The sequence below is a fragment of the Hyperolius riggenbachi genome, chromosome 3 (genome assembly GCF_040937935.1).
Source record: "Hyperolius riggenbachi isolate aHypRig1 chromosome 3, aHypRig1.pri, whole genome shotgun sequence".
Taxonomy (NCBI): domain Eukaryota; kingdom Metazoa; phylum Chordata; class Amphibia; order Anura; family Hyperoliidae; genus Hyperolius; species Hyperolius riggenbachi.
This window is the reverse complement of record NC_090648.1, coordinates 68,734,221-68,760,501: the sequence shown is the minus strand read 5'-3', so window position 1 is coordinate 68,760,501 and position 26,281 is coordinate 68,734,221. Positions and strand designations below refer to the sequence as shown.

Below are 26,281 nucleotides of genomic sequence, written 5' to 3'. Positions count from 1 at the left end.
AAGTTCAATTCTAGGTTGGAGTTTCTCTTTAAGGTGTCCTTCAATTGCACATTTTCTGCACGTCAGCCTACAGTCAGCTAACAGCAGCTGACTGTCTCTAATAGGAATCGCATGTGGTGTGCATGCAGCAAGTCTTTTTTCCCTGTATGTGGAAACTGCACTAAATGCAAACCAGCCCAATGATTAACATGGAACATCACACCTGGCGCGATTCTGCATAAAGGGCAAACAAGAGTAAGGGCTTGTTCACACTACAAGAGCTTTTCTAAGGACTTAGTGATTTTAAAAGCTCCTGCTCCTGTTATCCTATGTGTGTGTTCACAATGGAGCGATGGGATTTTGTAAAAAATCCCCTATAGCATTGCATTAGCAAGAGCTTTTCAAAATCACTAGTGCTTAAAAAGCTCTTGTAGTGTGAACCAGCCTTAAAGGGACACTTAAGTCAAACAAAAAAAAAATGAGTTTTACTCACCTAGGGCTTCCAATAGCCCCCTGCAGCTGTCCGGTGCCCTTGCTGTCTCCCTCTGATCCTCCTGGCCCCGCCGGCAGCCACTTCCTGTTTCGGTGACAGTAGCTGACAGGCTGGGGACGCGAGTGATTCTTCGCGTTCCCAGACACATTAGCACCCTCTATGCTGCTATATGGTATATGATATATGCTATAGCAGCATAGATGGCGCTATTGTGGCCAGGAAGGCGAAGAATCACTCGCGTCCCCAGCCTGTCAGCTCCTGTCACCAAAACAGGAAGTGGCTGCCGGCTGGGCCAGGGGGATCGGAGGGAGATGGCGAGGGCACCGGACAGCTGCAGGGGGCTATTGGAAGCCCCAGGTGAGTAAAACTCATTTTTTTTGTTTGACTTAAGTGTCCCTTTAAGTGCAAATTTGCTGTCAGCCACTGAATCAGTCCAGGTGTTTTAGTGAATCCAAGGTGAGGGGGATATGGAGGCTGCCATATTTATTTTGCCTGGCAGTCCAGCTGATCTTCTGGCATCAAAAGTGTCTGAGTCACAACCCTGAAACAAGCATGTGGCTAATCCATTCAGACTTATGACAGGGCACCTGAACTGCAAGCTTATCCAGAGTCTATGGCTAAATAAAGGTGGCCGTTCATCTTTCGACATGACAGCTAATCGACCATCTGCTTCGATAATTATCATTTGGATGAAAATCGGCACCGACAAGAGCCTGTCCGATCAATGACGCAAAACATTTCAGTCCGAAATTGGTCACATGTATCGTTTGGACATGTTGCAAGATGTCGGGCCATTGTGATGGTAACAGTGAGTGACGACACCCCCAGCGCTGTCCCCCTCCTTATCCCGCTCACTGATTTCACATTACACTCACCTAGGGTTCCCTTTAAAAATGAGTACCTGCAAAGCAAAGTGGGAATTTCAACACAGCGCCATGGCAACAGTAATCCCAACATGGTACTTTTAGTTTTGGGAACATTAAGCTGACTGCAAACTGAGCTGGAAAAATGCTGGTTGAAAAAACTAAAACCGCTTGTGCGACGCCCATCTGTATTTATAGCAATTTCGAAATGAAAGTGCAATTTCTCTTTAAGTGGTCTGAAACGCTGTAGGCCTTTTGGGTTAAAAATGGGTAGATGTGGCATCAAAGTACAGAGCCCTGCGCTACAAATGCGCTGTAAAAGGCTGCAATGTGCCATAATCGCTTCTGGATGAATCACAGACTTACTGCCGTCCTTGTGGGGAAAACACAGTCAAACATATCGCAGCCGAGGGCGACGCACACGACAAGGTCAGTGGCGTATCTGTGAAGACACAAAATGAAAGGAGAAGTCTATCAGCGGCGGAGGATGACCTTCAGCACTGATCAGATAAACAGAGGAAAGCCTAAAGGGAAAACAGACATAATATTCTCATGTGAGCCATAAAGCTCAGAGGAAGCCCGTTTACCAGAAGAGCAGCTAAGAACACTGTGCAGAAGCCGAATCGCTGTTCATAGCAGCCGATCAGGAATCCGCTATTAAAGCAGACCTGAATCAAAACAAACCTTATGATATCATTAATTGTGTGTGTAGTACGGATAATGAATAGAACATTAGTAGCAAAGAAAAGAGTCATTTTTATTTTCAGTTACAGCTTTTTATTTTTATAACATTGCATCATACTGTCACAGTTGCAGTGTTAAAACCACACTCTGTCTTTAACCTTTTCGGGACCGCGTGCATTAGATTCTACGCCGCACTTGTGGCTGTTCTAGCCTGATGCGGCGTAGAATCTAGCCGGCCCGCAGTTTCCGCTCCCGACGCGATCGTGCGCACCCGGAGGGGGAAATTAAGCTGTCATATGACAGCCGACATCTCCCCCGAGTGATCAGCAGCCATCGTGTATGGCCGCTGATCACGTGATCACTACGATCGCCGTCGGATCGTAGTGACCAGTTTGACAGCTGCGGCGGCAGGGGAGGAAAAGAAGAGGATCCACTTACCTCCCTGCCATTCCCGCGACGATCGGCACCCCCCTCCGCTCTGGCCGGAATCTCCGCTCCATCTGACGTCAGCGCCGGGTCCCGGCTTGATGACGTCATCGAGCCGCAACCCGGAACTGATCGCCAGACAGAACAGAGATGCCGGCTGGAGAAGAGGGTCCCGTGCGGCTCATCGCTGGAGCCTGGAAGGTAAGTAAAGGCTGCTGGCAGAAGGGGGGGCACAGGCCACCATGGGGGGACACCAATCCAGCCAGCCACACACGGGATCCGGCCGCCTGACCCCCCCCCCCCCCCCCCCCCAAACGCGCGCACCCCCCTCCCGCGCAAAATGCCTTGGTCCTTAAGGGGGGGTAGGCGGCCGGTCCCGAAAAGGTTAAGCTATATGTATTTATTTATTGTATTTATAAAGCGCCAACATATTACGCAGCGCTGTACATCAGTTTAGGTTACAGACAATATTTAGGGGTGACATACAGCAATATGACAATACAGGAATACAAGAAAGACCAGATCAGGCAGCACAGTATGAGTACAAGGTAATGCTTAGTCAGTCACTGGAGGGGAGCATGGAGATTAGGCAAGTTAGGTTCACTCAGATGCATAGCATGGGTGTACAGTAATGGAGGTGCATGATCAGGTAGGACACAAAAGGAGGAGGACCCTGCCCCAAGACTTACAATCCAGAGGGAGAGGTAAGGTCACGGAAGGTAGGGGACCAGAGTTCAGCTGTGGGTTTAGAACAATTGTGAGGGGTAGTAGGCCAGAGTGAAAAGGTGAGTTTTGAGGGCTTTCTTGAAGATGTTGAAGGAGGGGGCTACCCTAATGGGTGGAGGTAGGGAGTTCCATAGTGTTGGAGCAGCTCTTGAGACGTCCTGGAAGCGTGCATAGGGACTGGGTGATGTGGGGGGCGGTTAGGCAAAGTTCATTGGAGGAGCGGCGTGATCGGCTAGATGTGTATCTCTGAGTAAGATCGGAAATGTAGGTTGGACAGGTTTTGTGGATAGATTTGTAGGTCAGACACAGTATCTTGAATCTGATTCTGGACTGATTATGAAGCCAGTGGAGGGATTAAAGGAGGGGATCCGCCCTGGTGGAGCGATGGGAGGAGTGGATAATTCTGGCTGCCGCATTCATGATGGACTGCAGTGGGGCAATTCAGGTCATAGGGAGACCACACAGAAGGGCATTGCAGTAGTCAAGGCGGGAAATTATGAGGGCATGGATGAGGAGTTTGGTGGTGGCAGAGGTCAGGAAAGGGCGAATCTTACAGATGTTACGAAGGTGGAAGTTGCAAGACTTTGTGCAAAGATGAAATAATGGCCCTTTGAACTTCCCTGCAGTAAAACCTTATCACAAGCTGTCTTTCACTGTTTCTTGGCTGTTTAAAGGGAACCTAAACTGAGAGGGATATGGATGTTTCCTTTTAAACTATACCAGTTGCTTGTCGGTCCTGCTGATCTCTTTGTATCTGGATCTCACAGCTGAAACAAGCATGCAGCTAATCCAGTCTGACTTCAGTCAGAGCACCTGATCTGCATGCTTGTTGAGGGGCTGTGGCTAAAAGTATTAGAGACACAGAATCAGCAGGAGAGTCGGGCAACTGGTATTATTTTAGAAGGAAAAATCCATATACTTCTCCGTTTAGGTTCCCTTTAAGTGCTTCACAAAACAGGAATGTATTCAACCCAGTTGGGCCAAATAGCTCAGAGAAGCTCTTTTTGCATAGATAGCAACTGAAGTTTTTAACTCTTCCTGTGCTGAAAACACTATGAGACTTTTCTTTGCTAATAATGTTTTACTTCATAGCTGTCTCATACGTTTATTTTTGCTTCAGATTTGCTTTAGATAAGGATTGTAATTGGGTGATCTAATGTTGCTCCAGTTTACTTCCTCACCTAAAGAAGGATGAGACATTACTAAGATTTTCATAACTATTCCTAAGCACAATAAACATAATTTTAAATAAACCCTGCAAATCACTACAAGTATCCGGACGATCCTGCTGTTATTGCCAATAGAGGAAGTTGCTGAATGTCGGTCCTCCTCTCTGGTAGCGACAAGTATTTGTGGCAACGACTGCAAAGGCAATAACAGGATCGATCGGGTACCATTAAATAATTATGAGGGACTGTACCAACCAGAAGTATAAACTGTCTGTTAGCCGGGAAGCCATGGGGCCTGCCTCATTATGCAGAGCAGCACACAGTGGAAACCTTACCAGAGCTCTAAGCGCCGGTCCTCTTCTCTTCTTATGGCTGCCTGCTGCCTCCTCCTTAAGGTGGCCACACATGATACAATAAAATGATCCGATTTTACGTTAATTCGATAAAAACGATCGGATCTCCCGAAAAAAATCGAAAGCTTTTTTTTCATTCGACTGAAAAATCTGATCGGATTTCCCGTTCTCTTCGATTTTAATCGATCCGGAACGCCAGATTTTTCTTCAATCTTTCTAAAGATTGTATGGTGTTTGTTGGATTGTCAATTTAATATACACACCCTGGCAATTTTGTCAGAGTTTCCAATCATTTTTATCATAATTGGGAAAAAATTTAACATACGTGTGTGGTACATTGGTCAGATTTTTGAAATGTTACAATCAGTCAGAAAAATTTATTGCAATTCTTAAATTGAACAGATATTTAAAAAATTGTATGGTGTGTGTGGCCACCTTTAGGCTCCCAATGTGTCACCTGACCTGCCCTGGTCACATGCACACACTGAGCGCTGTACAGAGGATGCAGCAGACAGCAGTCTCTGGAAAGGGATTTCTGTTGTGTGGTGCTCTAGTGATGGGCAAGTAGATGCAAATAACAGTTGATGCAAATGTATGCAAATTTATGCAAATGTATGCAGCTTTAAAATGAACCTATCAAATCCTGCTGAAGTAAAATTTCGATTAAATTTTTTGTGCAAATTTATGCAGCTTGAAAATGAACGAATCAAATTTTACTTCAGCAGGATTTGATTGGTTCATTTTAAAGCTGCATACATTTGCATAAAATTTGCATCAATTCCAAGTTATTTGCATCTAGACCATCACTACGCTGCTCTGCATTTGCTCGGGAGAGGGGAGAAGAGTTTAGTGTCACATTGAGGACCCCCGGTTGCTTGAATTCTCAAGCAACTGGAAATAACAGGCAATCCCCACCTGTGCGGGATAACCGCGACCATAATAAATATATATTACTGTGGCAGCTATTGCTGTAACTTTCTACACAGCAATTTTGGCTTCCACTGTAATATTTTAGTATTCTTTAAAGAGAACCCGAGGTGGGTTTGAAGAATATTATCTGCATACAGAGGCTGGATCTGCCTATACAGCCCAGCCTCTGTTGCTATCCCAAACCCCCCTAAGGTCCCCCTGCACTCTGCAATTCCTCATAAATCACAGCCACGCTTGCTGACAAACAGCTTGTCAGAGCTGGCTGTGTTTATCTCTATAGTGTCAGTCTGCTGCTCTCCCCGCCTCCTGCAGAACTCCAGTCCCCGCCTGCATCCCTTCCCTCCCTGCTGATTGGAGGGAAGGGACGGGGGCAAGGACCGGAGCTATGCAGGAGGCGGGGGAGCAGCTGAGACACTACAGATGTAAACACAGCCTCACAGCATGGCTGTGATTTATGAGGGATTGCAGAGTGCAGGGGGACCTTAGTGGGGTTTGGGATAGCAACAGAGGCTGGGCTGTATAGGCAGATCCAGCTTCTGTATGCAGATAACATTTTTTAAACACACCTCGGGTTCTCTTTAAAAGGAAGAAAGCTGGTACAAGTCTTAGAAACCGGTAAATACTGGAAACTAAATTGCTGCTGTGTAAAAGGTGCACTGTTTACACCTCTCTTGATATTTAAAAGTCCCCTATTTACCAAACAGACAACATAATCAACTATTCCTCAAAATGAGATAATTGGCTTACCCAACGCCCATGAGGTATCGAGGTTTGTCCTTAGGTAGGTAGTCAGTGCTCAGGGTCACCATCCTCCAGAAGTGGTCTTTCTCCTCCCCTCCACTAAGACCACCAATAGCAAAGCCAGGGACATCTCGTTTGGTCATTTCTGCAACAACAACGACATGTATCTAAAAAGCCTCAGATAGCTGCAATGGCCACCATTTTTGTAGATATTGTATTTTTTAACTTCTGGTCATGGATAAATAACTGATTTGTTCGCATTTGAAAAAGTGGCCTCATTTGAAAGCCGGGAAACATGCATCAGGCTACTAGATGTTATCTTGTTACCTTACCCTGACCATATCTTTTTAAAGAATTAAGGATTGTTCTGTCTTTTGTTTGTTTGTTTTTCTGACCCATGAGTCAAATTCATGGCCTCATTCTTCACAGGCAGTGGCATTACCTCTGGTCCTTTTCAGCTGTCATTTTTAATACTTGTTAAAATCTACTTTTTACAGTAGACTTACATATGGCCCTTAAACTCTCCTAGTTTTTAGTTTCTTTGTATGTAATTATGTGTTTCTGAGGGGTGGCCATTTTGCGCTGGCAGATTAGCATACTTACCTTTCAATACTTGCCGACAATGGCCACTGCCTGACCGCAAAATGGTCTCAGCTACCATTTGTTCTTTATGAAGACCCAACTAAGTCTTAAAATTGTTTTGTAACTTCATATCTTGCCTAAACAATACCTACCTGTAACTCCTTAATTCACAATCATAGCTCTGCTCTTATTTGGCCCAATTTCAAGTTTCAGCTGTCATCAAGAGGAAAATGGAAGAAGTTACAAGTGCACTAGCTTGTATTACAAATAAGCAGACTGTGTATAATGTATACAGTATACAGACATACACACCAACTGCAGGAATATATTCAACAAGCACAAGAAAGAATAAGGTGCTTATCTAATTCAAACTTAGACTTTTCTGACTTTTTGACCAAAAGTCCGAAACAGGCTGTCTGCATGTGGGGTTGATGTGGCTCTGGAAAATGTAAAGCTATAGGCTTGTCTATACACCAGCGGTTCTGGGTGTAAGCCTGGCTTCAGGGGCATAAAGAGATAATTTGCATATTTAGTCGCGGTGCATTGTGGGTAACCACAGATGTTCACTTAATGCTGAATTATCGCAAATACCTTCTGTTTTAAGCATTGCTTTTTAGTAGGAGGGCTTTTTGGTCTCTTTTAGTCCCCTATACTCTCCTAGGGGTTTTGGTTCACCCCCAGCTGCTTGGGTACTCTTAGTTATTAAAAAATATATCACGATTGCTCCCCGACTTACATGAAATTTAAATATTATGCAGTCATACATTTATTACATTTAGAAAATGGTACTGTATTGCTGATGTAAGTGGTTCCAGATAAAGACTCCACAGACAGAAATCTGGGTCTCACTGGGCCAGATTTATCAAAGCTTTACCGACAGTTTTTTCTTCTTAATCGGTTCTAACCAGCAGAGGAACTGTTCTGGAGGATAAGAAGAAACTTCTTAAATCCTATGTAATAGCGGCAGTTTGGCCTGAATTTCTACAACTGCACTACAGTCAAGAAAAGTGCAAATCCATCCCTAAACTGTCGCAGTTTAACCTTTTCGGGACCACGTGCATTAGATTCTACGCCGCACTTGTGGCTGTTCTAGCCTGATGCGGTGTAGGATCTACGCCGGCCCGCAGTTTCCGCTCCTGACGCGATCGTGCGCACCCGGAGGGGGAGATTAAGCTGTCATTTGACAGCCGACATCTCCCCCAAGTGATCAGCAGCCATCGCGTATGGCTGCTGATCACGATCGCCGTCCGATCGTAGTGATCAGTTTGACAGCTGCGGCGGCAGGGGGGAAAAGAAGAGGATCCACTCACCTCCCTGCCGTTCCCGCGATGATCGGCGCCCCCCTCCGCTCTGGCCGGCACCTCCGCTCCGTCTGACGTTAGCGCCGGGTCCTGGCTTGATGACGTGATCCCAGCACAGACAAAACCATCCTTAGGGAAACCTTGTCTTCCCTCTGTAATGATTTCACTGCCAAATTTATCTTTAGGATATTTTCCGGAGGAAAGAAAATCCTCTGTTTTAATGAATGCACTAGCATGCCTAGAAAAGGCGTTTTCTGACTTGGAATCAAAGAGTACTTCTCTAGGTTGATAATCCAACCTAGGGATCGGAGATGTTCCGATACCAGATTTAAATGGTTTGTCAGTTGATCTGCTGAACTTCCGAGAATAAGCAAGTCGTCTAAACACGGAATGATTAAAATCGACTGCTCTCTTAACGGAATCAATGCTTCTCCCAGCATCTTTGTGAACACTCTTGGGGCAGAAGTGATCCCAAACGAAAGGCAAACAAACTGGTAGTGTTCTACCCTCCTATTTACTCCAACTGCAAATTTTAGGAATTTTTGCGATTTTTGGTGAATGCCAATATGCATCTCTTAGATCGAGAGATGCCATAAAGGCCCCTGGAAACAGTAGCTCCCTTACTGAAAAAATGGATTCCATCCGAACTTTTTCTGTCTCATAACAGGTTAAGTATTTTTAGGTTCAGAATCAGGCGGAACTTGCCCGACGACTTTTTACTACAAAAATAGTGAAACAGAAGCTTTGCTTTTGTTCCTTTACTGGCACAGGATACAGACTAACCAGCAAGCTCATGGTGACCCAGAACTCAGAGTGTGTAAGGGGCTACAATGGTCCTAAAAGCCCTCTTACTAAAATGCTAAGAAAAAGCAAAAAAGTTTGCTTTCTTAAAACCGAAAGAATTTGCAATAATTCAGGTTGGAGTGAGTTTGAGATGTCTCCCAGTGCATCACTGCTGACTATATGCAAATTAACCATTGTTACCCTTAGCAGCTACACACCGCTGGAATGCAATGATGTGTCAGCTTGTTAATTTGTACAGAGCCCTAATAATTCAACATGCATACAGACTGTTTCGGATTGTTTGATCCGGCACAGGATAAAATACATTCTGTTTTAGCATGTTTTGCAATATACTCAAAATTTCTGGAAACAGAGTGGGCTTTCCTGGGGCCTTTGAGACCACAAATCTTGACGATGGATGGAGCGCAAACTATTTGGTAACCAAACTTTATTGTTCGGCAAATAAACGGGCTTTTTTCCCCTTTTGCCCACCTGAGAGAGAAGCATCTTAGCCTCCCCCCACCGCCTTACACGAGTCATTGGGATTTTGACTGGGTTTTCGGAGCTTTATATTTAAAGCCCCTTTTCCCAGACTTGTCAGAAGTCCACTTTCTGCCTTTTCTCTGATCTTTAGAGGCATCTTTTTGATCACACAAAAAAAAAACTTTAGTTGCAACAGCTTTTTTCTTTTTAGGAAAAATTTTTTCTTTTTGTTCGATGTACTTTTCAAAGCTGATCATTAATTTCAGCAGTGGGTGTAAACCTAATTGCCTCAGCCGAGGAATCCGCTAAATATGTAGCAGATTTAATGAGAATCGCAATAGAATTCAACAAATGCTCAACAGGTGCCAGTATATTAGCTCTGAGCTGATTAATCCACAGCTCCAAAGCTCTGACCACACATGTAGAGGCAACAGCCGGCCTAAACATAGCCACACTAGCCTCCAAAGACCTCTTCAAATAAGCATCCACTTTTTTATCCAGTGGATCCTTTAGCTTTGTATAATTGATTATGAATAGACAAATTAGCTACCACATCCTTACTCAACTCCAAAAGAGTAATTAATGGCAGCAATCAACGCCTCCGTATCCTCAATACGGAATTTAAACTTTGGAACAGACTCAGATTTTATTTCTCTAATGTCTGAATCCTCAGAACTAGCTGCAAACTCAGCCTGACTAACATCAATCTCAGTCACAGATACTCCAGATACAGCAACCTGAGAAGTAGATGGATTAGCATTCAATAATGAAGACTTAATTGATTCCAATGAAGCATTAATCTCCTCTCTAAAGGATCTCAATGTATTCTGAACAGAGTGACCCGGCTCCTCCCTCATAACCCTCTCTATGCACAACTGACAGTCTTTGCATAGGGCAACATTACTTAACATTGCACAAAGGGCATCTCTTATAATTAGGAGGGAGCCTATGCTTATCTGCAGCAGCAGCCTCAGCAGATTTAGCAGCGGCCTCAGTTTTGGCCTGCAAACAAACAAGACCAACAAGGCATGTGACTCTGTACAGCTTTAGCACATTTAGCCCAGAAAGAGAAGCCATTATCTCACCTTCTGGGCGGCCTGGTTGCTCTCAATCCTCACAGCGTCTGACATGTCTCCAAACTTTCATGTCCAGCGCAGGACCAAACTCCCTCTGAGCAACAGTGCAAACAGGCCTGCGCAGCCTCCCTTTTAAAACATATCCGGCCTGCCGCAATTGGATGAGGGGCGGACCGGAGGTTCAGAAGGAGTAATGAACCAGCTCTACAAATTGCTACATTCGGCATACCCGCCGGAAATTACACATCCGGACGCGGCCAAGCGTCCTAATGGCCGCAATGCGCTCCACGCTGCACATGGCCGCTGGCTTACCTCCGTCCTGCTCCTCTGCCGCAAGGCCGCCAAGGGGAACCCACGCCTTCCACACTTGCTCTCCCTGGCAGCGGGAGAGAAAGGTAGGCAAACCCCAGTAAAGATCCAGCCTGGGGCGCATGGCCAGACTGCCTCAGTACCACAGTCTCAGCCACCCAGAAGGATCCACCTGCAGCCCAGCACACAGGCTTCACCCAGAGGGGAGATGCCGACCTGCCTGGACGCAGGAACAAACAGCACTGAGGGTGGACTAACCATGTGACTTTTTTATAGGGGAAGTGCTGTCTGTTCCTGTTCCTGGGAGGAGCGACGTCTCACCTTTGCCCTGAAGGATTGTGGGGAAAAAAGAGAGATCAGGGGCAGAATACTATACATCCTAGGTTCTCAACGTGTGGTGCGCGTACCCCAGGGGGTACTTCTGATGATTCCAGGCGGTACTCAGGCTTGATATACTTATCCAAATATAACAAACATAGAGCTTTAGATAATGATAAATCTTATGTAAACACCAAATTAGTATTTTAGCTAATTAAAAGCAATAGTAAATGCTTGTTTACTATTGCTTAGAACCAATTATCATGAACTACAATATATATTTGTCAAGGGGTACTTGTGATGATGTTTACTATACTAGGGGGTACTTGGTGAGTACAGGGTTTTAAAAAGAGTACATACCGATAAAATGTTGAGAAACACTGTTATACATGATCTGCTCCGATCTCTCAATAAATGAAACTATCGGTAGCCAGTCATTATCTCTAGTGAAAGTACAATGGAGATCTGTTTCCTTACAATTTATTGCCCATACAGTTATCCTGCATGCTTCTGTTATAAAGTAATGTCATCTGTGTAAAAATAACAAGGGCCCACAGCATAGAACACAGTTTTTACTTCAAATAACAAATACATTCAGATTGATGGAAAGCTCGGTTTTCTTTTTCTTGAACTTGATTGGGTGTTAGAAGCGAAGACAAAGTAATGTTTTCTCTCTTTAGGCTTCGTTTTCATCTGCACATTGCTGTTTTAGCAATGCACAGTGCATGCAGTCATCAGGAGTGCATCGTTTGTTGCATGCATTCGTGCGTGTTTGCGCTGCAATCCCATTCATTATAAATGAATAGGATCACAAGAGAGGGAAATTATCAAGTTGTAACGCAGTGTCACGATTGCCACCTGCGTTAGCATGCATAGTGCGGATAGAACCGAGGTCTTATAGCACTGAAAGCGGAGGGCCAGCCACACCTACCTTCTAAACACTTCTTGCGCAGCTCAGCATCAAGTCCCCCCTGAATGATGGCGAACAGGTTCTGCCTCTCCGGCTGTTTGTTGGCAGCAATGCAGCGGTCTAACCAACGCACCGACCTGATTTTAAAACGTTCGAAAATGAAAAATATAACTATTTCCGAGGAACTTAATTCACAAGAAGATTAAGTGTAGCTACAACAATAAATGCCAGTTTCACACTAACCACTTTCACAGTGCAACCTACAGGTAAGGAGCGATACATTTAAAGTGGACCTGAACTGAAAACTTCTTCTCAGCTTTAAAAGATAATCACCAGCATAGTAAGCTTTGAAGAAAACATTCATTTGTTACAGCTGGTATAAATCCTGCAATAAATCTGCAGTGTATCTACTTCCTGCAGTCATGAAAGCAGACATAGGGTTAATACCGTGTTTACAAATTATCTGCTCTGCTGAGGCAGCCGGCTGACACAGGGGAGTGATCAAATTACACTGCTTATTAGTCACAGATGAGGGGGAATTAGACAAGCCAAACTCTCTAAATACATACAGGGTGCATTCCTCTGTTTTCATTCTGTCCTGTGCAAGAGTTCAGGTCCACTTTAAGCCTTGCATAAGAGAAATGTGACCAAGGTGCAGCGCGTCTTCACAGTAAACTTTTATTCCATGCACTTGAGAATTGGTTAAAACATGGCATGGCCAATAAAAGATATACTTATCCGCTGCGCAAAAGCCCTGCACAGTATGGCCACACTAGTTAACAGACAGGAGCGCAGCCGTGCACAATGTCCCCGTTCCCCTTGTCCTAGTGCTAGATCAGGGGGTCAGGGTTCCTAGTGCTGGATCAGAAAAACAGAGGGGACAGGGGAAGCCTCTTGATTATCCTAAGGCTACCCTCAAGTGAGGTAAGTATCTAAATGGGGCACTTTTTTTTTCTACAGGTACACTTTAGGCTGGATATTTACAGAGGTGTCTCTGAGCATTTAAGTGAACCTCCAGACTAAAAATCTGCTCAGCAGCACTGAAAACGCTTGGTGTTTCTTTAACAGTTTCACAGCATCAGAACTTTGTTTTTGTTACCCAAGCCTCGTTTTAGCTGCACAGAAGAAAACTGCCCGGGCATTTTTCCTCTGATGCTGTGCAAAGCATGATAGGATTCCTGATGATGTTCTTGTTCTGCTGTTTTGGTGCAATTTTTATTTTGAACTAGCTGATTTCCCGGCGTTGCCTGGGTAAGTATTTGGCTGGTGTTGGCTCCGCCTACTTTTTCTAACCCTAACACACAATTACTCACTGACCAAGTTTGTGAGCTTTGCGGTCTTTGGTATCAATAATCTGCATTGAAATGAAACAAATCTGATTGGCTGTGTGTGGCTCCACCCCCTTTTCTGAATTTGAACCCCAGTCACCCAATAACCAACTGTACCAGGTTTGAGGCCTGTGCCATTAACAGTTCAAGAATGGTAGCAATGAAATATTCCCCTTGAAAAGCAACAGGTGAAGTTTGATTTACTTTTGTAGGCTCCACCCACTTTTCTGAATATTAATCCCAGTCATCCATTGACCAACTGTGCAAAGTTTAAAAACCCTGCCATTAACAGTGTAAGAATGGCTGCAGTTTACATGTTCCCAGTGAAATTTGTATTTGTCTCCACCCATTGATGACCCGGCATTGCCTGGGTATGTATTTGACTGGTGTTGGCTCCACCCACTTTCTAACCCTAACACACAAACACTCAATGACCAAGTTTCTGAGCTTTGGGGTCCTTGGCATCAATAATTTGTATATTCCCATAGAAATTAAACAAATCAGATAGGCTGTTTGTGGCTCCGCCCCTCTCAAGCATTTGAACCCCAGTCACCCAATGACCAACTGTAGCAGGTTTGAATGCATCTGCTATTAACAGTGTAAAAATGGCAGCAATTTAAATATTCCACTTGAAAATCAACAGGTACATTTTGATTGGCTATTATAGGCTCCACCCACTTCCCTGAATATTAATCTCAGTTACTCGGTGACCATCTGGGCAAAGTTTGGGAACCCTGAAATAAACAGTGTAAGAAGGGCTGCAGTTTACACTTTCCTAGTGAAATTTGTTTTTGGCTCCGCCCACTTTTTGTAACCTGGACACAAAGTCACTACTCAATGCCCAAGTTTGTGAGTTTTGGGGTCCTTGGCATCAATAATTTGTATTTTCCCATGAAATGAAACAAATCTGATTCACTGTTTGTGGCTCTGTCCCCTTTTCTGAATTTGAACCTCAGTGACCCAATGACCAACTGTGCCAGGTTTGAGGCTTGTGCCATTAACAGTGCAAGAATGGCAGCAATTTTAATATTGTCCTTGAAAAGTGACATGTGATTTTTGATTGGCATTTTAGGCTCCACCCACTTTTCTGAATATTAATCCCAGTCACCCAGTAACCAGCTATGCTAAGTTTGAGAACCCTGCCATTAACAGTGAAGAAGGGCTGCAGTTTACAATTTCCCAGAAAAATCTGTTTTTAACTCCACCCACTTTGTGTGACCTTGACACACAGTCACTACTCAATGACCAAGTTTGTGAGCTTTTGGGTTCCTGGCATCAAAATTGTGCTAATGGAAGCAGTTTATCCAGGAAAGAAATCTGGCTGTTTTTGGCTCCACCCCTTTACTGAATTTGAACCCCAAACACTTAACGACCGACTGTAGCAAGTTTGAGGCCTCTGCTATTAACAGTGTGAGAATGGCTGCAGTTTCAATATTCCCCTTGAAAATCAATAGGTGAATTTTGATTGGCTCTTGTAGGCTCCACCTACTTTTCCAAATATTAATCCTAGTCACCCAGTGACCATCTGTGTGAAGTTTGAGAACCCTACCATTAACAGTGTAAGAAAAGCTGCAGTTTACATTTCCCCATGTAAAAAGTTAGTTGTTTTTGGCTCCGCCCACTATTTCTAATCTTGACATACAGTCACTTAACGACCAAGTTTATGAGCTTTGGGGTCCTTGGCATCAATAAGTCGCATTTTACCATTGAAATTGAATAAATCTGATTGGCTGTTTTTGGCCCGCTCCCTTCAGAATTTAAACCCCAGTCTCCCAGTGACTGACTGTAGCAGATGTTAGGCCTCTGCCCTTAAGAGTGCATGAATTGCAGCAATGTAAATATTCCCCTTGAAAATCAAAAGGTGAATTTTGATTGGCTGCTGTAGGCTCCACCCACTTTTCTGAATATTAGTCCCAGTCACCCAGTGGCCAACTGTGTCACGTTTGAGAACCTTGCCAATAACAGAATGGCTGAAATCAATCTAACAAATCTGATTGGCTGTTTGTGGCTCCACCCCTTTAGTGAATTTGGACCCCAGTCACCCAATGACTGACTGTATCAAGTTTGAGGCCTCTGCCACTAACAGTGTAAGAATAGTAGCAATGTGAATATTCCCCTTGAAAATCAATAGGTACATTTTGATTGGCTGTTGTAGGCTGCACCGGCATTTCTGAATATTCATCCCAGTCACCCAGTGGCCAATTGTGTAAAGTATGGGAACCCTGCAATGTAAAAAATGAAGTTGTTGGCACCGCCCACTTTTTCTAACCTTGACATACAGTAACTCAATTATCAAGTTTATCAGCTTTGGGGTCCTTGGTATCAATACTTTGTATATTCCCATTGAAAAATAAACAAATTTGGCTGTTTGTGGCTCCGCCCCCTTCCTGAATTTGGACCCTAGTCACCCAGTGAAAAACTGTACCAGGTTTGAGGCATCTGCTTTTAACAGTATAAGAGAATGGTAGCAGATGAGATATTCCCTTTGAAAATCAAAAGGTGAATTTTTATTGGCTGTTGTAGGCTCCACCCACCTTCCAAAATCTTAATCTGTCACCCAATGATCAACTGTGCAAAGTTTGAGAACCCTGCCATTAACGGTGTAAGAATGGCTGCAGTTTATATTTCCCCAGTAAAAGTTATTTTGGCTCCGCCCACTTTTTGTAACCTTGACACACAGTTACTCAATGACCAAGTTTGTGAGCTTTTGGGTTCCTGGCATCAATAAATGTGTGAATGCAAGCAGTTTATCCACCAAGGAAATCTGATTGGCTGTATGTGGCCACGGCCCTTTAGTGAATTTGGACCCCAGTCACCCAATGACCGACTGTAGCAAGTTTGAAGCCTCTGCCATTAAAAGTGTAAGAATAGCAGCAGTTTAAATATTCCCCTTGAAAATCAATAGGTGAATTTTGATTGGCTGTTGTAGGCACCACCCACTTACCTGAATATTAATCCCAGTCACCCAGTGACCAAATGTGGCAAGTTTGAGACCCCAGTGATTAACAGTCTAAGAATGGCTGCAGTTTACATTTTCCCATTTAAAATGAACGGCTGAAATTTGATTGGCTGTTTTATGCTCCACCCACTTTTGCTGGATTTGTAACCTCGGTCACCAAGTGACCAACTGTGCCATATGTGGGGACTCTGGCTTGATTACTGTGAGAATGGCAGCCTTTTACATTTTTTCCATTGACTTGAATGGGTGGAATCTGATTTGCTGTTTGTAGCTCTGCCCAGGTGTGCAGGGGGGCCGAGAGACCCCCAGAACATATCATCCCAGGTAGTAAGGGATCTGTGTACCAAGTTTCGTTCAAATCGGTCAAGCCGTTTTCGAGTGATCGCGGCACATACACACATACATACACACACACATCCGATTTTATATATATAGATTTTGAATTTCAGATCTGAAGCCTAGCGCGTGCAGCTAGGAGAGGTGCTCAGGACACAGGACAGTTGGAACTGTGTCTCATGCTCCCTGTCACCTCCTTTCAACCAAAAAGATGGCTGCCCCCATGAAATCACATTTGCCTGTTCTTTTAAAACAGGGTGGGTAAGAGATTATATTGCCTATCTATTTTAATTACCATAACTAATGTAATTTAATGACCGTATGTTTGTTTAGGCTGAAGTTCCCCTTTAAGATCAAGGCTTCCCCCCTGTCCTCCTGCGTCCCCCCAAACAGCGGAGCTGTAAATAATTACCCTTCCTGGCTCCAGCGCAGACGCAGTATCGGAGATAGGCGGAAATAGCTGATCACCGTCGGTCCGCTCTACTGCGCAGGCTCAAGTCTCCCTCCTGTGCCTGGTTAGTAGAGCGGACCCGACAGAGATTGGCTATTTACACCTATTTACATGCTGAGAGCCACAACAGCGCCCCCGCTGGAGCCAGGGAAGGTAAATATAGCAAGCCTTGCCAAGCTTGTCGAGCCAGGATTGCCGGAGGCTTCGGGGGAGCCAGCGCTGGACTGCCTGCAGCTACAGGGGAGGAGGAAGCCTCATTGGGACCCTGAGGCTTCCCCCTCCTGAGACGATTACTACAGGGCACCTTTTTTTGTTACAGAGTCTCTTTAAAGGTTATTATGCTGTTTGATTATCTTTTAGAGCAGAGAAGAAGTTCTGAGTTCAGATCTGCTTTAACACAAAATATAAAAAAATAAACCTTACTTTGGAAATTTGTATACATTCTAAAAGCATAAAACTTACTGAAAGCCAAAACATTTTCCTTTTTGTAAGCACATAGGGGGCCGATTTACCAGCACAAAAGAAACTGGGGCAAATGTGTGGAAGCTGCTTAAAGAAAACCTGAACTGAAAATTAAAAGTCAAAATAAGTCATACTTACCTTCCATATAGTCTACTCCTCAGTGTCTTTCTCCTCTCCCGCTACCTGTTTGTTCACTGTGATCAAGGGAATTTTCCGTCCTCCATTTGGCCATTACCCCATAACAGCTTTCTGGTCAGTACACAGTTAAACTGTAACATCGCACACTTGAGCCATGGGGAAACACGGACATTACTTGGCACATCAGTCCTCCTCTCAGCTGTAACTGACAGCAACTGATAAATAACTGACAGCAACTGATATATTTCAGTTCTGACAAAATGTCAGAACTGGAAGGGATTATTGTCAGAAGAAAATGGTGAGCTTCTGAGAGGAACTGATGGCAAGGTAACTATGTAATGTTCATTTGAAGTTACCTCATGTGTTTATTTTAAATATTTTACTCAGTACAGGTTCTCTTTAAAGCAACCAATCAGAACTTTTGTTTTGTTTTCTATACCCGCTGAAACCTGACTGGTTGCTCTGAAAATCTGCTTCACTTTGGCTCCATTTTTCATTGCATTTGTCTCGACCAATCACATCCACTGAGCTCTTCAGCTGACCTGTGCATGGCTTCCTCCACACGAGGTCCGGAGATTGTGCTGCTCACTACATCATCCAGCTGCATCATGATGTCAGAGCCTGAGAGAGGAAACACAATGCAGCCATCATCAGGTACAGAGGAACAACTAATTAGGGATGGACAGTGAGATGGAAATAATTTCCAGTTGACACAGGATTATATAAATGTTGAATGCAAATTTATGCAGCTTGAAAACGGACCAATCAAATTTTACCTCAATAGGTAAAATGTTCAAGCTGCATAGATTTGCAAACATTTGCATAATGCTGCATCAACTCAAAATTATTTGCATTTTATCAACCATCTCTACAACTAATATATCAGTGTAATCACTGCTAGGCTATTGTCCTCCTACCACCTGTAGACTGTACTAATCCCACAGCGCTCCTCTGGTCTGATGTAAATGCTGTAGTACGTCTCATAGGTTATCTTTATTACTCTGTTATCACACTATGGGCCTGATTCACGCAGCTGCGGTGATATGGCCATCAAGAGTACAAGCGACAGAAGACTATCCCGTTTTGTACAATCAGCGCAAACCCCGGTTATTATTATTTAGTAATTATATAACACCACATCTTCCACAGCACTGTACACAGTACATGCCACGTTTGCCCGAAAATAAGGCAGTGTCATTAATTTTGCTCCAAAAGATGTGTTAGGGCTTTTTTTCAGGGGATGTCATATTCCTATCAGGAAATGTCTCTCAGCATGACATTTCTTGTTCCTTTGTACTGTACAGGAATTTAATATATGCTACTGTATTGATCAGGCAGCTGCCCTGTGCCTGCACACAGCTGATAACCTTGCGGTGTACTGGGATGACAGGACCGATGCCCGATCAGCACTGCACTGCTGTGTTCCCAATTGCTGGCTGCTTCTTCCTCCTGTGCACTGTACTGATCAGGCACCTGCCCTGTCATCCCTGTACACAGCTGATAATCTTGCGGTGTGCTGGGATGACAGGACCGGTTCCCAATCAGCACTGCACCTTTGTGTCCCCTCTTCCTCCTCTAACTTCTGCTAGGACTTATTTTCAGGGTCAGGCTTACAGTATATTTTTCCCTTCTGCTGTCAAACTCTTGAACTCTCTCCATGCCCTCCCCCTTCCAGAGGCCCTGCCCTCCTCTCCTTTCTTACAGTTGCAGCCGCTGGCTGTTTCTGATAGACTGCCCTTTGAACCACTGTTTTTTATGTATCATAACACTGCTATTTATTGTGTTCCTGTTTTATAATTTAGGTCCTTGTCTTTATTACCTAGGTTTTTATTTCTATTCCGAGCCACATACATGCCAAATCCAATTATGGGCACGACCCTGTCTTTCTTGGCGAATAAAAAGATTTTAGTTCAGATGTTTGACTTAATTTGCCTCATGGAAGTTACAGGTGTATAATTCAAACACTACTGATGCATGAAAAATCAGCAGAACTGCCAGGCAACTTCTTGTTTAAAAGGAAATAAATATGGCAGTGTCCAGATCCCTCTCAGGTCAGTTGTCCTTTAAAGAGACTCTGAAGTCTCCAAAAAAAAAAACAACATATATTTAATAATTATGATTAATACCTTAGCCCTAACTAAACCGCCGCATTCCCGCCGCTTTAAATTATCTAAATCCTCCCTAACGCACCCTCCCTCTCCCCTGCAAAATCCACAACTTTCTTGGTCGTGGATTTTGCTGCCCTGTGCGCTTCCGTGTGAGGCAGAGCTATGATCTGCAGCCCTGCCTCACACGCGTCTGTCAGCGGCGGATCTCCACCTCTCCCCCGCCCCTCTCAGTGAAGGAAGACAGAGGGGCGGGGGAGAGGTGGACATCCGCCGCTGACAGACGCGCATGAGGCAGGGCTGCAGCTCATAGCTCCGCCTCTCATGGAAGCGCTGCCCGGATTGTCTCCCGGGGAGTTTGGGGGGAGGATTTAGATGCGTTAATGCGGCGGTTTAGTTAGGGCTAAAGTATTAAACATATTTATTAAATAAAAATACGTTTTTTTCGAGACTTCAGAGTCTCTTTAACTGATATTTCTGTTCATGGTTTTATTTATTTATGTATTTATATAGTTCTGCTTTGAGGCTCACCCAGTGCATTCTGGATTTCGATTGACTTCTCAGGAGTAAGTAAGATCTCTCGGTTATCGTATGGAGATGTAAAGTGCACACCCTCTTCTGTCACCTTAGAGAGTTCCACCAAAGACACCATCTGGAAGCCACCGCTGTCCTGAAATCACATACAGCAGACACAGAGCAGAGACATAAAGCAGCTTGTACAAAGAAGAGCTCTGTTGAATTCAAGATAATGCCGGCTTCAATAAATGATGGGGTATACAGAGTGCCCTCCCGCTAGGTAGCCACACTTACTGTGAGAAGGTTCCGATCCCAGTTCATGAAGCCATGCAGCCCATTTACTTTCTTCATTATTTCCGGACCCTGAAAGGGGAAAAAAAGAAAGAAAAAAAAACACACTTATAAGGATCCATTTAAATTGACACTGGAGCGAAACGAAAATTATGATAATGAATTGGTTGTGTGGTACAGCTAAGAAAAAAAAACATTATGAGCAGACAAAAGTCTAATATTGTTTCCATTACAGGAAGAGATAAACTCCAGTTATCTATGCAAAAGAGCCATTGAGCTCCACGACTTGAAATTGCAGAGAGCTCTGTCTTTAGAAGCTTGTTATCTCAAGTGTCAGCCACTGCTTCTTTTTTTTTTTTTTTCCTGTAGAGGACAGGTCAAAAGGTCACTGGCCTGCTCTGTAAAATAATTTAGAATGCTGAGTAGTGTGTAAACTGCAAATATTAGATGATGCAATGTTATTAAAAAAAAAAAAAAAAAAAAAACCTATATAACTGAAAATAAAAATAGTACACTGCTCAGAATAGAAATAAAAATATTTTCTTTGCTACTGATCTAGTAATTATCCATATTACACATCCAATTCGTCATAATTTTTTTTTTTTTGCTTCAGTATCTCTTTAATGCCATAAAATATTAAAAAGGTGAATTCTTACAGCACACCTGAACTGACAATAAAGAGACAAGCTGGCCATACCTGAGGCTTATTTAGTGCCACCATAATCTTTGTGGCCCCTCAGCTTCACTGGCCTCCACTCTGTCCCTGTGATTTGCTCCACCGTTATGTCATTGGTGTATGCTCGGTCCACTCATGCGCTCCTTTTGTGCATGCTCCTGAACAGAGCTCCCTGGCCATGGGCGGTTACAACTGTTTCCAAGCAGTGCATTCCCAGAATTCTTCCTGTCACGTCTGCTCTGCACATACGCTCGGGAGAGCAATTGTGGAGTAGGAGAGGGGACAGAGCATGCACCCTGGCTGCAACTGGGACAAGTCACACATTTTAATTGAGGGGGAAAGCAACCACAACAGATGGGTGCCAGCAAAGCTGAGAGGCCATGGAGAGTATAGAGGCATTGAAGAAGCCCCAGGTATAACCATCTTGTATTTTTGCCTTCAGTTCAGCACTCTTATCAAAACTAAGTATTTCAATCAAATAAGGTGTCTGATACTGTGAATCAAACACTGTTCCATATGCTAGATTTTTACTGACCTATACAGTGGTTTGTTCAGGGATGTGGAGTGGGTACAAAAATCCTCCAACTCCTCTGTTTCTAATTTGCATATAACAATCTTCTTGATTGAAAGCATGCAACATAAAAGGCATCTCGTCAATGCCAAAGCTTAGACATTTTAAAGCCAGTGGTTACCGATTTAAAAACCAAAAAGTCAGATACTCACCTAAAGAGAGGGAAGGCTCGGTCCTAATGAGCCTTCCCTCTCCTCTCCCGGTGCCCTTGGTGCTGCGCTGGCTCCCCCGTTCGCGTCCGCCGCCGCAGGGACTTCAGAGGTCTTCAGGAGCACTCGGGCTTCCGAAGACGGGCCGCTCCATACTACGCACGCGCGAGTGCGTCAAAGAGGGCGCTCGCGCATGCGTACTATGGAGCGGCCCCGTCCTCGGGAGCCCGAGTGCTCCCGAAGGCTTCCGAAAGCTCCCTTCGGCATGCGGAAGTGGCAGTATTTGACCGAACTGGTCGAATACTGCCACGGGGGATCCTGCACAGGACCGGGCACCGGTAGAGGAGAGGGAAGGCTCATTAGGACCGAGCCTTCCCTCTCCTTAGGTGAGTATCTGACTTTTTGGTTTTTAAATAGGTAAACATTCACTTTAAAGCTATATTAAGAAGGCATCTGCTTTTGGAAACACAACACACTGTTTTAAAAGCCTGACGAAGAGAGTGTCAGTTTGAAACACTGTGCGCCGCTGTCACGGCGACCCGGCACACTTTTTGATGTTTTAGATACAATAAAGATTTTGAATTTTAGACAGTGAGGATCCTTTGATACTTCAGTTTGATCATCCCTTCTGCTCCAAGGGATGGATTCTGCATGTTGATTTTCCATTTGTGCTTAGCCTTTCCAATTTAATTAAACATCTGGAACAGGCTTGGTACAACTGTACTTGCTAAATAATGTATTTATTTGGTATTAAAGGACCACTATTGTGGGGGGAAAAATATTTAAAATACATGTAAACACATTCAAATAAGAAATATGTTTCTTCCAGAGTAAAATGAGCCATAAATTACTTTTCTCCTATGTTGCTGTCACTTACAGTAGGTAGTAGAAACCTGACAGAACTAACATGTTCCCTGAAAAGGATTTATACTAAGATGCCGGCCAGCCTCCCTGCTTGCTTCACATGCTTTTTGGCAGTTGGCCAGAGCAACCGCCATTCGCAAAGGACTTTTGAAAAGAAAGAAAATGCTGAGTACCCCCCCAATGAGAAGATGGGCTACTCCAAAACCTGTCTGCTTTGTCAGATTTCTACTACCTACAGTAACTGACAGCAACATAGGAGAAAAGTACTTTATGACTCATTTTACTCTGGAAGAAGTATACTTTTTATTTGTATGTGTTCACATATATTTAAAATTTTACAATTTTCGCAAAAGTGGTCCTTTAAGAAAAGTATTAAGGTGCAGTGACAGTCCAGTTCCCATTCTGTTACATTAGGAGGTTTGAGGTAGATATGGGAGGGAGGCTCTTTTCCTAGAAGGAAACAGCTGTCCCTGCAGCACATCACCCTGCTTTAAAGCGGAACTGTAGATATAGTTTAAACACACTGTTTCACTTACCTGGGGCTTCTGCAAGCTCCCAGCGCTGTCCTTTCCCACGCCGGTCCTCCACGAGCCTCCGTTCTCCCGCCGCCAGCTACTTTCATTTTTACCGCCAGGCCACTGCGCCTGCGTGGCTCTGGCTACACGTATCCTTTCTTTGCGTTCCAGTCTGCAATAGCGCTATTGCAGCGGGGAACGCGAACAAAAGATACGTGGCAGGGCTGCGCTGGCCTCGACTTACAAGACGAGGAACAGAGCGGCGGCGGGAAAACGGAGGCTCGTGTAGGATCGACGCGGGACAGGACGGCTGCTGGGGGCTTGCAGAAGCCCCAGGTAAGTGAAACAGTGCGTTTAAAATGTATCCACAGTTCTGCTTTAAAGCAGTTTTTATGACATAAAGCACATTATTCAACTGGGAAGACCCACTCTGTCAGAGCAAACCTGAGGAGTTTTTTGTTGGCTAGTTGTTCCTCACAGCTTATCTGTGGGAATAGTCTAATATGACCTTTGAAGAGAAAGGTTTATACACAGCTCCTGGGGGGGGGATGTCTTTCCGGTCTCCAATATTTCTACCCTTGGAGTGGACCCTTCCTCTCTCCATTTCTTCTATCACTCTCAAACAGAGAACAGAGTCTTCAAGGCTGTCTAAGCCCACACTAGTAACGAGAGTAACCCTGTTGTCTACCAAGGCAGTTTCCAATACCATCCTTTTAGTGACAATTCTGAAAGGGAAGCTGCAGCCACACTGAAGTTGGCAGCCTGAATATTTTGGTACAAGACTCAAGGAGAGCTAAGGGAGAAAAGGGGTCCAGATCCATGAAAAAAGCAGGAGGGACCAGGATGCTCACTGAGAAGTATAAACTTTTCTACCTACAGGCACATTTTATTTTCTGTCTAAAGTTCTGCTTAAAGGGGACCAGAGATAAAACAAAGCTGAGCATTTATACTTATCTGGGGCTTCCTTCCAGGACAAACAAGTTAAATCGATTTACAAAACAGTTAAATATATCTACACTTACCTGGGGCTTCTTCCAGCCCCTAGAAGTCTTCTGGATCCCTCGCCGCAGCTCCAGTGCTCCCCAGAAACCAGCTGGCAGCGAACACACCCACGTTGCCAGGCACATAAAGATAGATTTAACTGTTCACCTCATTTGTGCTTTTAGCAGCCTTTAGTCCGTGGGCACCCTCCTCGTCTTCCTCTCCTAGGCCGCTCTTCTGTCCCACAAATTCTTCAGCCTCACTCTGCACATGCAGGTAAGTATAAATGATTATCTTAGATGCACTTTAATACATCACCGGGTGTAATAAGGCTCATTTTACAGAGTGCTTCTCATAGATGAAATACAAAAAAAGGGCTAATTTAAAATTACATTAAAAAAAAATAGCAAGGTAAAAAAACAAAGTTTTGTAAAAAAATAATACATTTTACTGGCTGATAGAGATAAAGTAAACGATTTGCAAAAAGTTTTGAATCAGGATGATACAAAGTATTGAGGATTCAGCTAAAAAGTCGGTGCCTCCTGCTTATGGGAATTTAGTTGCAACCTCTAATTTGAAAGAAATATTTTGTGATTAGATCCTCAGCCCCTTGTCCCCGGACTTCCTCACCGGCCTCATCCCCAGGTGGTAGGTGTTCCCGAGGCAGATCTCGCAGCCCAGATCCCGCAGCTGATCAGCCGTGACCCCCTTCATCGTGCCCTGAGTCCCGACCGGCATGAACACCGGAGTCTTCACCGGCCCATGCGGCAGTGTCAGGTCGCAAGCTCGCGCTTTGGTGACCGGACATTCCGCCAGCACCCTGTGCAGCAACGCGTGTCCTTTGGGGGCCGCCATGTTCCAGATGACAGGAGGAGATGACGTGTGCGTTCCAGCGCCATGGCAACGTACGGAGACGCTGTGCCATACAACTTTATTGAAAACTGACAAAATAAAATTGTGCAAAGTAAAGTCTTACAGGTGCTTTCTGTCATCTTCAGACTAAAGGCCGCTAGGTATACTACTAGCTCAGGCTGACCTCCCTCTGACAATCAAATCATTTTTCGGTCAGAAAGAAAAGAAAAGATGTACAGATATACCTCCCAATTTTTTTAGTTAGGAAAGAGCCACGCCCCTGCCACACCCCTAATCACGCCCTTGGCACACCCCTAATCAGGCATGCCATAAATAATTCCTGAGAAAAATGTGATGTTTTATAATTCAAATCACACTGGTCTTTTCTATCCTGGCTTATTTACCTTTATATTAACATTTAAAAATAAGAAATGTAAAGTTTGAGAATAAAGTTTAGAGTCAATTAAATCAATTTTTCAGTAGAAAAATACATAGATCTGTACAACATCAGTCCTGAAAGAGGGACACATGAGGGAGAAAGGGGGACAGGAGTCCAAAAAGGGACTGTCCCTCCAAGAGGGACAGTTGGGGGCTATGTGATAATTAATATTACTTCTCCTTGCCCTAGGTGACCTCACAGTAATCTTCCCCTCTCCACACAACCTTATAAAAAAATCTCCTGCCCCCCGGGTCAATGCAAACCATAATGAAACCCCCAACACCAAGTACAAAAACGAAAAATCCCCCCTTTCTGCTCTAACTACCGTCCTGTCCAGGTCACAGCCAAATGCCTAACAGCCCCCTTTTACCCCTCTACTACAAAAATAAGACAAGGCTCATGCTTGTGAAAATTGTGAGCATTTTTCTGCAATGCAAAATCGCATGAGAAAATGCACGTTTTCCTACTGGTATGGGCCTACTGCAATTTCAGACATGAAGTTTGTTTAAATAAAAGTGATTT

At 44.2% G+C, this 26,281-nt stretch overlaps 1 protein-coding gene across 1 annotated transcript in view; it reads right to left on the bottom strand.

Moving 5' to 3' along the window:
• QTRT1 (queuine tRNA-ribosyltransferase catalytic subunit 1) overlaps positions 1-25,362 on the bottom strand; it is a 64,928-nt gene extending 39,566 nt beyond the window's left edge. Inside the window, exons 1-7 of the mRNA XM_068274352.1 lie at positions 25,099-25,362; positions 20,716-20,784; positions 20,437-20,575; positions 18,343-18,421; positions 12,148-12,263; positions 6,371-6,509; positions 1,702-1,777 (exon numbers count right to left, since the gene is read on the bottom strand). Of these exons, the coding sequence (XP_068130453.1) occupies positions 1,702-1,777; positions 6,371-6,509; positions 12,148-12,263; positions 18,343-18,421; positions 20,437-20,575; positions 20,716-20,784; positions 25,099-25,323 (843 nt within the window). The 5' untranslated portion in view covers positions 25,324-25,362. The remainder of the gene's footprint in view (positions 1-1,701; positions 1,778-6,370; positions 6,510-12,147; positions 12,264-18,342; positions 18,422-20,436; positions 20,576-20,715; positions 20,785-25,098) is intronic.
• Between the last annotated feature and the right edge of the window lie 919 nt (positions 25,363-26,281).